Source organism: Electrophorus electricus, chromosome 17 (genome assembly GCF_041902795.1).
Source record: "Electrophorus electricus isolate QZ-2024a chromosome 17, ASM4190279v1, whole genome shotgun sequence".
Classification (NCBI taxonomy): Eukaryota; Metazoa; Chordata; class Actinopteri; order Gymnotiformes; family Gymnotidae; genus Electrophorus; species Electrophorus electricus.
Window position 1 is genome coordinate 11,545,379 of NC_137513.1, and position 12,549 is coordinate 11,557,927.

Below are 12,549 nucleotides of genomic sequence, written 5' to 3' on the forward strand. Positions count from 1 at the left end.
CTTGTGATGATGGTGGTGGTTGTGGTGATGTTTCTTCAAGATCCCTTAAAGCCCTTTAGGGTTTTGTTTCCACCTACTGGCCACAGACATAGAGCAGCATTCTTCTGCTCTGATTTTCCGGAACCAGCTTGTCTACCCCATGTTATCATGTATTAGAGTGTGAAAGGCATAATCAGAGTGCTCTCTGAGTGCTCCTAAATGCTGTATAAACCATCTTATTCTCCCTTGGGCTTTCATTAGGCAGCTTCAACTCTTACAGTTTGCTAAAATGTAAAAGGAAGTGGAAGATAGTCCTGACTTGCTCAAATGTGTTGTTAGTGATGGGCATCACCACAATACAATGCCTTTTCGATTTAGATGGCAATGATTCTGTAATTGTTGACATTGCAAATATTACTACAGTTCCTTTCAGTAAAATACAATCGATATAAGTACAACACCCGGCAAAGAAATATAACGTTTATATTTCAGAACACATTCTGCCCAAATCAGGCAAAGGGTTTTCCTTAATGAAATTAAATTTTTAACATAAATAATCTCTTGCACATTTTAATAAACTGACTGGCTACATAGTTTCTCAGAATGATATACGTACATGGGGTCTATCACATTGTAGCATTTAGAATTAATACATAAGTCAGTCAGTGTATTGTTGCACCCCTGTCTTCAAGTTTCCACTTTCAAGAAATGAATCTGCTGTGGTTACTAGGATGATACACTTTTCCTTTATACAAACGCAGACCTTGCGTGTAATGATGGATTACAGTAGACAAAATATAGTCTCATAGCTGTCTAGCTATAATGGTCTGCTTTAGTTTTTCCCAGCTGATATAATTTATGGCCCAGACATACCAAGTATACATTAAAATAGCCATAAAATAAAGCACCTAAAAGCATGGCATTAAAGGAGTAGACTGGTCTCAGTGTATTAAAGGCCAGAAACACCAGCATGCATAACAATATGTGAAAGGTAGCAGGACTGCAGCAGTTAGACTGACCATGAGCAGACTCTGTAAGAGTGCTGATCTGGGACCAGTGGTTTCCCAGTGGTTCATATCTCCATGAACACAGTTATAAATGGCCTGAGAGACCTGTTCTGAGGTCAGCACTGTTCCAGAGAGGGACACATTGCACTTTTGGGTCGCGATTCTAACTGTAGTTGCAGGGATTGTGTTTGAAGGCTCTGGTATCACAATGATTCTCAAGAGTAAATACACAAAGCATACACAAAGCATACAGACATCTAGAAATGATGAACATCTCACAGGTTCAGGCACAAATATAAAAGACAATTCTATTTCATGCCTGGCCTTTGAGACAAGTTCATGGGTGTTTGTGTGTATGGAGGGGCTGCCATTTGGCGGGGGGGGGGGGGGGGATTTTCCCCATGATCGTAGGAAAACAGAAATAAACATTTTATCATGATTTGGCATTATCACCAGTCCCCGCAAGCATCTATCTGCCTTTCTATCTGTCCATTCTTCCATCCATCCACACCAACACACTCACATATCTACCTCCTTGTTTACTGAGGTTAAGGTCTCTCTCTCTAGGTGTTCATGTTGTTATGGTACTTGGTATACCAATGACCTTAAGAGTGCTGTAATAAAGTTTTAATACATTTTCATTTTCGTACATTTCCTGGAGCAAGGAGGCTTCTGATCAAATCTAAAGATGATAACTAACATGCAGAAGTACTTTGGAACCTCCTGAAAACATAGTTGCGAAATCTCAGTGCCGTTGTTACACACTAGCTAGCCAACTTTAAATTTGGCCTTTTGAAAATATGCATGCAAGTGAGTGTCATTTGCTCCAAAGTGCATCTTTTTCAGATATGTTCTGTTTTGTCCCTTCAACTGCTCATTGGAACCAAAGCAGGAACCTGGAAGTTATATGAAATAAAAACTTTGTCATCCTTTCCACTCCAATCAAAAACCTCAATATACAGTCAGAGCAGTAAAGCTCTTTGAATTTAAATAAAACTGATTGAAATGAAACTAAACAGAGTGGAAATGTGTTGTGGATGCCATTAAGAATCCTCATGAGTATTATATAACACAGGCTGAATGCAGCATTGACACCTCCCCATGGTTTCCACTGTTTATTGCTCGAGCAAACCATACCAATTTTCCAAAAAAGTTCATGGTTTTATTCATGAATGTAACATTTCATGAAGACAAGGGGCGAGTGAGGAGAGGAAGGAGTAGGGGGTTCATGTGGAGTGTCCACAAAGATAAAAGAGTTGAATTTCCATCTAAACACCTCCCAAAGCAAGAGGGATTTGATGTAGACAAAAGGCACTAAACACCACTTCTGTACTCTGCCATTCGCAGGAACGCTTTCTCTATCCCACTGCTTTGCATAAATTAGTATTTTGGAGGAAATAAATAAATAAACAGCGACATACCACATGGTGGTTAAATGATGCTTATGAATAATGCATGGCCATGCAATTGAAAATGCAGATGCCATGTGCAATGGCTGCTTCTTGGTGTCTTTCCCTCAGCTTTGTTCTCTAACGTTCCGAAGCGCCTTTCAACTTCCTCATGAGTGGTCTGCCCAAATCACGGCTCCCCAGCCGACCTGTAGAGAGAACTAAACTAATTAAAGAAATGAAGCTGGTGCTGATAATGCTGGAGGGGGCTGGGCTTGGCAAAGAAGCTTCAGTGTGGAGCTTTGCCGAACGTGAGCAGAATGACTTCTGTGCTAAATGCATGGGAGATGAGACAGATTAACATTGAGTTTAACACTGACATACCCTGCAGTGCCTCACACGCATATACACATACACATACACATACTGACGCACAGAGAGTGAAAATGTATGCAGAAAAGAGAAGATTTGAAAGGAACACGATGCAATTAATGATAACTGTATAAATAATTATAAAAAAGGAAAATACAATGTGTGTGTTTGTGTATGAAAATATATATGAAAGCATATCTCTCAGTGCCTGCTTGCGTACAGTGAATAAAAGCGTTTCTTCCAGGGGACTTTCTTCAGATTGTGATCTCTTGTTTGAAATGCTCTGCTGGGTTTGATCCTTCTCCACACATCGGTCTGGCACCACTTGTGTCTTCACTTGCATACTCTGTGTTCCCCACAGTGCCAGGTGCCTGATCTCTAACCACAATACCTCCAGCCACCCCACGCCCCCTCATTGACAGTGACCTGCCATGGCAAGCCGCCACCTTCCCGCCATGCACCCTCCAGGAGCCTGCTGGTGCTGATGCTAATGACTTTACAGGTTCCATGTGGCTCTGTTATGGAGCATGGTTTAAAAACGTTAGCGATTATTTCCACATGAGGCTGCCTTATTAATTATGCAGTTTTACAGTGGCTTTCAGTGGCTTATATTTGAATTAGGACTACATAAAAAGCAATATGACTAAAAATATAATGCAATTCCCAGAAACCTTTTATTATAACAGTGCAGAGCTGTCCCTGCCATTCATGTCATAATCGAGGTAAATACTGTACATCGGTATAAGGTTAGAGATCTCAGATAATTTTTTTTCCCTTCATATCCTACTCAGTACAGTAATGTAAGTAGGGAGTTGGCACTAGGTGATTCATGGTCTCCTGCTGCTTGTGTGTCCTCCTGAACACTCACCCAAAGCGACATGGTACAGAGCATCATTTCTCCCCCTGCACCTGACCGCACCACTGCATCTGAACAGCAGGTGTCACTGTTCTACAGTCAGGCTCAGAGCAGATGTGTGCTGGAAGCAGGAGTGTGAAACCTTGACAAAATGAAGCCACCACTCCATAAGACGATCGCGTGCCAGACAGAAAAGCACTATATGTGGGGGGATATTTACATACACCTTTTTAGTGTATGATAAGCAGTAAGCAAAACATAGGCTATTAAATGTAAAATATGGAATTTTCACTCCCATTATGTGGTAGTATTGACTGTGTGAACATGTGTTGAACTGTGTGAACATGACATAAAGTGTCAGGCTGGTGATGATGTTCCTGTTGTTCCTGTTAAACTGTGGTTTCACCCCTTAAACTCATCTGGCAGCCTCTGTCGCTCTGTGCCCTCACTCTGCCTGCCTGTCATTTAACACCAATGTTCCATCATTTTTGTTTGTCTGAGTCAGTCGTTGCAGAGGAGAAGGGAAAACATTTATATACCACATAGACATACTTACTGCTCTCCACCTTCCTGCATCAGTGTGTGTGTGTGTGTGTGTGTGTGTGTGTGTGTGTGTGTGTGTGTGTGTGTGTGTGTGTCTGTCTGTCTGTCTGTCTGTCTGCCTATGTGTGATGTTGGTGTGAGAAAAATGCTATTGCTTTGTTTCAGGTCCTGTTGTACTTATTGTGCAGCATAGTAAAACAGATGTGCGATGTGAGATTAATTGAACAGAATTGATCTGTAGCTGTGGGTAAATCTATACGTTCAGTGCATTTGGATCATTACTCATTCTATGTGTGTGTGTGTGTGTGTGTGTGTGTGTGTGTGTGTATATGTGTGTGTGTGTGTGTGTGTATATATATATATATATATATATATATATATATATATATATATATATATATATATATATATATATATATATATATATATATATATATACACCTACACACACACACACACACACACACATATGCACACAGCTCTGGAAAAAAAAATAAGAGACCACTACAAAATTATCAGTTTCTCTAGTTTTACAATTGATGGGTATGTGTTTGACCAGGCTGAGCAGTTTTGTTTTATTCTATAAACTACTGGCAACATTTCTTCCAAATTCCAGATAACAATATTGTATTTTAGAGCATGTTTTTTTATGAAAATGACTAATGGTCAAAATAACAAAACAGTTACAGAAATTTCAGACTACAAATAATGCAAAGAAAACAAGCTCATATTCATTTATAAACAACACCACTAAAATTTCAACTTAGGATGAGTCAAGAAATCAATATTTGGCGGAATAACCCTGATGTTTAATCACAGCTTTTATGCGTCTTGACATGCTTTCCACCAGTGTTTCACATTGCTCTTGGGTAACTTTACACCACTCCTGGCACAGAAATTCCAGGAGCGTGGCTTTGTTTGATGGCTTGTGACCATCCATCTTCCTCTTGATCACATTTCGGAGGTTTTCAATGGGATTCAGGTCTGGAGATTGGGCTAGCCATGATAGGGTCTTGATCTGGTGGTCCCTCAGCCACACTTTGATTGACCTGGCTGTGTGACATGGAACATTGTCCTGTTGAAAAAAACAATAATCAGAGTTGGAGAACATTGTCTGAGCAGAAGGAAGCAAGTTTTCTTCCAACACAGTTTTGTAAGTGGCTTGCTCTCATGTGTCCTTCACAAAGACAAATCTTCCCAATTCTAGCCTTGCTGAAACACCCTCAAATCATCACAATACAAGACACTCTGGCTTGTAGGCCTCTGTCTAACCATTACATTTACAAAATTTAGCTGACACTTTTATCCAAAACAACTTACAATAATAACTGAGTACAACTTGAGGGTTAAGGGCCTTGCTCAGGGGCCCAACAGTGGGGTTTGAACCAACAGTCTTTCAATTATAAGTCAAGTAGCTTAACCACTTAACCTTAATCACTGAGCTACCACTGCCCCATTACACAACCAGGTGTTGGACAAAGCTGAAAATTGCACTCATCAGAGAAGATGACCTTACTCCAGTCTTCTACAGTCCAATCCTTACAGTCTTTCTCAAACTTCAGTCTGGCTCTTCTTTCTCATTGATGAAGGGCTTTTTCTAGCTTTGCACAACTTCAGCCCTGCCTCCAGAAGCCTGTTTCGAATTGTCCTCGCTGTGCAGTTCACCCCAGCTGCTGCATGCCATTCCTTCTGTAGGTCACTTGACGCCATCTTACGGTTGTTAAGTGACATTCGAATGAGGTGGTGATCATCACAGTCAGTAGAGAGTCATTTTTGACCTCTGCCAGTCTGTAGCTCTTGTTCCATGTATTTGCAGCTTGATATTATTTCTGATGAACCATAGTTTTTGAAATTTTCAAGATAGAAGCAACCTGACATTCACTGTATCCCTCTGCCAGTAAAGCTAGAATTGAACCCTTCTTTTCCTCATTAAGAACCTTTCTTTTCATGGTCTTTAGCTGTATTTTGACTATGCTTACTATTTGGATAGTCCTAACACTGCTTTTCCCATCCAGCTGGTTCTATAACAAGAGAATAGTGATGACAGCAGCAGTGGTTTTTATACTGTTGCTCATTAGAATAGGATTTTGTTAAGGTGATCACCTATTCAGCATCTCATTAAGTAGAATGAGGTGTGTCTGTGAAAGAATTCAACAAACACCTGAATGGAATGCCTGGTGTACATGTGGAAATGCTGATTTAAGAAAAAATTGGAGATGTCTCTTATATTATATATATATATATATTGGATTGGAACATGAAGTCATGGATGCACATGAATGTACTGTGAGAACTATTGTGATAATGTACTGAGAATGAACTGTGAGAACTTATTTATTGCTTACACTGATGCATATAATATTCTGTTTCACATTCACTAATAATAACAGTAGTAGTAGTAGTAGTAGTAGTAGTAGTAGTAGTCGTAGTTGTAAAATACTTTTTTGCAGTCTCCTACTTTTGTTCTCTCTATTGAAGGCAGTTTAGAATCATTTTGTATAACTAATCACATGGCTTTTGTTTTGTCTTGGAATTAGAAAATCTTTGTAGTACATATGACATCCACACGAGGGCACTGCTTCTGAGTTATAGACTTGACTATTTTCACTCAGGTGAGACACAGGCGGACAGTTTTCGCCGAAACCAAAAAAAAGTATGTAGTGCTGTGTTGGTTTGTTTATTTATATATTTGTTTTTTATTTTACATTTTTGGAGGGGTTCCCCCTGCAGAGAATCCAATCAATTATAATTCAGGTTTGATATGCTATATTAACTGAGCAATTTAAGTTGTTTTGATTCCATGATTTACTTGAAAAGACATTTCATTTGGAAAGAGCAGCAGAAATAGGAATCTATGGGAAATCTAAACAGAGCCTCTGATACATGTGGCTAGATTGTAGTGTCCACTTTGGCAGACCTCCTTTGGGCAGTGATGCCCAACATAATTTTCTTCCATCTGTCCTTTATATAGAATCACACTGTGTAACCACAAAACCATTTAATAAACAAACCTTCAAACCTGATCAAAGAACACGAAAATACATCACAGATTTGACTGAACAGTTTTTTAAAGGCATAATTCTTAGATTATCAAATATAATGGAAATCAAATTTAATTTATCCATCAAATGATCATAAACGCTATATAACCCTGCGCTATATTTAAGTCTAATGCATTTATGTAGGCTAGTGCTGAGCATGTTGAGTTTCACTGGTTGGCGCCCTCTTGTGGTGAACAGCAGAATGACTTGCTGAATCAGGAAAACAAAAGGACTCTTCTGGCCAACTGTCCCAATACAAAACTACTAAATGTAGTATGTTTCTGTAAGTCAACAGAGTCAATAACTATAAGCCCAAAAAGAGGTCGCGTTTTCCAGTTGTTTGTGTGTGTGGGGGGGGGGGGGGGGGGGGTGTGGGTGTGTGTGTGTGTGTGTGTGTGTGTGTGTGTGTTGGTGGATGTTTATAGAGACTGTTGGAAATAAATCCTGATCAGAGGACCTTTTTTTATACCAGACTTAAAGAGGCATGATAGCCATGTTATCAGAGCACAGTGTGTGTTTTCCTCTTTTGTCTTGTCCCCTAATGTGCACACACACACAATAACATGTGTATGAGACAATATGGGATAATTATGTAGACTGGAAAATGAGTTTCACACTCAGTTTTCTCCCTTTGGTCACTTTTAGTCCTGCTGCAGTAGCACTCACTGGAACACAGATATGCATTGGTTAGATCTTTGTGGGGTTTAACAATATACACAAGAATACACACGCCTATACCCCTACACCCACCACTGTCACTCTCACTGCATTAGCAAGATTTTAAATACAAGCTGTGATAAAACATCAGAGAGTGAGTGCATGTGAATGATTGAGAGAAGCAGAGAGATAGATGAGTGTTTAAAATTTGCATTAAATGAAGGCACATGTCTTCCTGTGCTGATCTACAAGCAATGCCCCTGACTACCAGAACCGACCAACACACTGCAGGATGTGCACTCACCTCTCCTCCCCTCCCCTGCTTTTGACATTTCAAAGCACTATGGATATCGAAAGCGTTTTTGTTCGTGTACATATCTCAGTGGCAGCTGATGGCGCACACCTCCCTGGCCATTGTGAGTAGTAGTAGTGCTCAGTTTGCCTTTGTAAAGTTCTGATGGAGCATTACTCATTTCACAGCACTGAGGAATTCCACTGTGCTCCATGAAATGTTCCATAATTGTGCATTGGAATGTACATGTGTTTTCTTGAACAAACAATACAACACAAGGTTATTGACAAATTGTGTCATTGGCAAATGAAAGGTATTTCAGTTTCACCATAATTAAATTTTAAATAAATGTTACTGAAATAACACTGCTGGAAGCGAGCTGAAAAGGAAAAGGATCTAATGGATTATGTTAAAAAAAATTATGATATTCTCATTCAGCTGAATGCTTATTTACTCCCTGATTACATTTACAGTAGCCTTGTGTTTGTGAAATAATTTCTAATAAAATATTCATTCAGGCACTCATTCATTCATTCATCTACTCATTGATTTGTTTGTTTATTTTGTTTATTTGCTCATAGATTTGGCAGGTGCCCCACTGATTGTCTCCATCTTTGTATAATTACCCTATAACTCACTACCCTATAACCTCTGTGTGTCAGATGTGCTCCCAGCAGACAGTGGTTGAGACAGTGGTTGAGCTTTGACAGAGGTGGGAGCAGGAGTTGTGGTCATCAGATGGATGGAGACAGACAGAGGGCGTGATATCGAGTGCTCCTAATTAGCAAAGACACCATCTGGTCATGTGATGTCCCATCTCAATGTTTGCCTTGACATTTGTACACAAATCAGATGGACTGAAAATAAAGAGCAGCAGGGAGAGTGCACGGAGACAGCTGTTTCAACAGCCGGCTGAAACCTTCCTCCAGCAGAGTAGTGCAGATCAGAACAGCCAATCAGAAGTGAAGCTGGGTGTAAGGAAGGCACCTGCTTCTTATCCTCAGGCAAAAAGAGGCATATTAAAGGTGCCTCAAACAGGCATGGGAAAGTGTTTAGGTTTTGTATATGTGTATGTCTATGTGTTTGTGTGTATGTATGTGTGTGGGGCAGGGGGTGAGGGGGGCTGTCTCTGTATGTGTGTGTGTGTATGTGTCTTGGTGGATGTTTATAGGGACTGTTGAAAATAAATCCTGATCAGAGGACCTTTTTTATACCAGACTTAAAGAGGCATGTTAGCCATGTTATCAGAGCACAGTTTTCAGTATCTAACAGCGTCGCTGTTTATTTGACCAACTGAAACAAAAAAAGATAAGATACCCCTTCTCTCTCAACAGCACTGAGAGGATTGAGGTCTCACTGTATTGTTTCGCTGTGTCTCTTTTTGTCTCTTTTTGTTTCTCTCTCTCTCTCTCTCTCTCTCTCTCTCTCTCTCTCTCTCTCTCTGCCCTATATCATTCTCTATTGTCTGGTTTTATGCTGTCTGTGTATATCTTGTTTATGATTGTTCTCGGGGCTCTACTGAAAAACTCTTAATCTAAGCCGAGTAGCAAACAACTTCTGCACCCGACTGGTGCTCAGTGTCCTGCAGAAGACCTCATGCTCTCACTTTTAAAAGAAAGAAAGAAACATAAAAGGAAAATCATATTTATATTATATGTGTGGCTTGTGGTTATTTTAATATTATTCATAATTTAATATTTGAATTTCATTTGTGAACTTCTGCAAACAGCTGCTTTCCATAATCAACTAAAGCATGAGAACTTACAAGGTTCTAATATTGACACAGTTGGCCACAGTTTCCCATTTTAGTTCATGTAAAGCCAGTAACTGGTAGCTAAATAATACTTTTCTCTGCTCCAACAATATCAACCAGATTCTTCAAAGATTAGCCAACTCCTGTGCAAATTGCAGTCCTCACCACTACAAGATAAAGTGCAAAACTAAACAAAAATACAGCCAGAGTATACCCAAATGACAAAAACACTGGCCATGATCCCTGTGGTGAGTCAGAAAAAAAGTTCTGAACGATGGGTCCTAATTAAAGGAACATTCCAGGGTAAACTTTTTTTTTTCAGTGCTTGGTTATGGGGTTTGCATACCATGCCAAGAATTTGACTGCCATAGACTTCTAAAACTAAGCATTTGACCAAGAAAAACTAGTTAAAACCATTTACACTTGCTAAATTGATTGCTAAATTACACATACATGTACTACCAAAGGTATAAACAGCTAAATATGTATTTATTTTAACCAGACTACTGGCACACACACTGTTTAGAGGAAAGAGTCTTTTTAAAAAGTGAGCTGTGTTTGAGAAGCTGGAGAGTACTTCAAGGTCAAGCATACTCTCAGCAGATCTTTGGTAATATCATCTTATACTGCTCCTCATCTTCAATCCACTGAAATCTTGACTCACTTAAAATTTAGCAGACAAGTGCTGCTGCATGAATTATTCCAATCAAATATCATTCACCTTCCACAGAGGCCTGATTGTGTGGATTTATTCCTGTCTAATTTTATTAAATTGGATTGATTGTATTGCTGGAACAGCCAATTAAATGACCAGATGTCCAATCATGATTTAGGACATAAAATCTTCCTGGACAGCGTCTGAAAAACTACTCAAGAATGTCAGGTTGAATTTTATGGAGCAGATTATATTGCACAATATGATCTTGTAAAATCTGATCTGAGAACTGATCTGAGAAAAATCTGTAATGTTACTTTTGATGTGAAAAAACAAATCTGTACTGAAAAAAACATTACCATAACTGTATTTTAATAGTCACAGACAAAAGGTGCAAATGTGTTAATTAATACTAAAATAAATACAAACAATGTTGATTTACATATAAATTCATTTTGGTGCCACAGACACAAATTCAATCTTGGAACCATTTAATATGAAATCACAGCTTCAGATTTTCCCTCCTCAACATTTGCAACACTTCTTGCGATAAACTTGCTGCAAAACTGATTTGTGTTTCACTAAACTGGGGGCATTCTACAAGCTCTCAAGTTTTGTAACATAATTACCTCCATAGAATTTCTGCTTTTACAAAGGACATGTAAGATTTTGTGGGTTCATATTTAATTTAGAGGCTCTAATAGGGTCTGGTGAAATTCTGTGACATCTGTCAAAGGCCTAGTCCTGACTTTGTAATACACAACAGACATTTGTGTGATTAGAGCCATCGATCTTGTTTCAGAGTTGTAGCACTAATAACAGTCTACTAGATGTATCAATTGCTCATTGTGGCTTTGATGATCATTCTGAGCTTTATCAACAAGTTTAAAACACTGGTTCAGAAATGAACCATCATAAGATTTAGTCAGCCCAGCTCTCACACAGCACTGCCCAAAACATGTGGAATGTTTTCTCTTTAGGGAGGAAAACAGCAGCCCATCAAAGCTGATCACCTCCCCTCAGTGTTAGAAACATGCAAAACCAGAACAGAAGGCCAAAACCACTGTATCAGAGCATCTGAAATTGGTCCATTTGTCTTAATAAAAATGTTATGTGAAGTCATAACATTTTGAATTGAATATGAATTTCTTAATGGATTTGCTCAAAGTAATTTGCAGATGTCAGGACAAAATAGGTGGTTTGCTAGAAGGAAAAACCAGCATTATTATGCGGATGCTATCAGCACATCACAGACCACTGGATGGCTAATGCCACCTGCCATGTGATGCAGCAGAAATTTGTTAATCAGTGTCAGTGCAAAGCACAGAAACAACAAGAAGGTGCTTTAAGATCACTTTAACTGCTTGGTGGTGGTGGTGATGACTATGATGACTGTGACCATGACAATGACAATTATGATGTTTGTTTTAATGATGGCGATGGTGACATTGGTGGTGACGGTGAAGGAAATTATGATAATGAAAACAAGAATAACTACTACCATGTCAGTGTTGGTGATGGTCATAGTGAGGAAGATAAAGAGGATGATGACTGCATGAAGAGGATTTGGTTGCTGTTAGTGGTGTTAATGACGAAGACAATGAGTATGATGATCAAGATTGCTTTCTGTTTTTTCAGCAGAGACTCTGGATGTGGGCGAGTATCTGGAAATATCCGGAATCACGCGCATGCAGGCTGGTCGTTACGAATGCAAGGCTAGCAATGACGTAGCAACACCCGACGTAAAATATGTCAGCGTGGTTGTCAACTGTAAGTTTTTCATTGGAAAAGGCTGGAGCTTTTATTCAAAATTCATCTTTCAACTGATTATTGAGCAATCCACTGCAAATCCATGACACTAATTAGTGAGTGTTTACATAGATTTTCCTTGGAAGTAAAGTGGTAATGAATGCTGCAATGTAATGTAAATATCCCACTGACTGTTGCTATATATGACTGAAGACATGAATTAGCCATTAATTTATTTAGGAAATTTAAGAATTTTA

General features: G+C 39.1%; 1 protein-coding gene across 5 annotated transcripts in view; it reads left to right on the forward strand.

Annotated features, from left to right (window-relative positions):
* Nucleotides 1-12,549, forward strand: part of lsamp (limbic system associated membrane protein) — a 722,044-nt gene that overhangs the window by 698,038 nt on the left and 11,457 nt on the right. For 4 of the 5 annotated variants that reach the window (XR_014118001.1, XM_035534192.2, XM_027016165.3 and 1 more), the window contains one exon: nucleotides 12,182-12,313. Coding sequence is in view for 4 of the 5 variants with exons in the window: in XM_035534192.2 (XP_035390085.1) it covers nucleotides 12,182-12,313 (132 nt within the window). In the remaining variant the exon portion in view is untranslated. The remainder of the gene's footprint in view (nucleotides 1-12,181; nucleotides 12,314-12,549) is intronic. The other variant, XM_027016164.3, reaches the window with a different exon arrangement.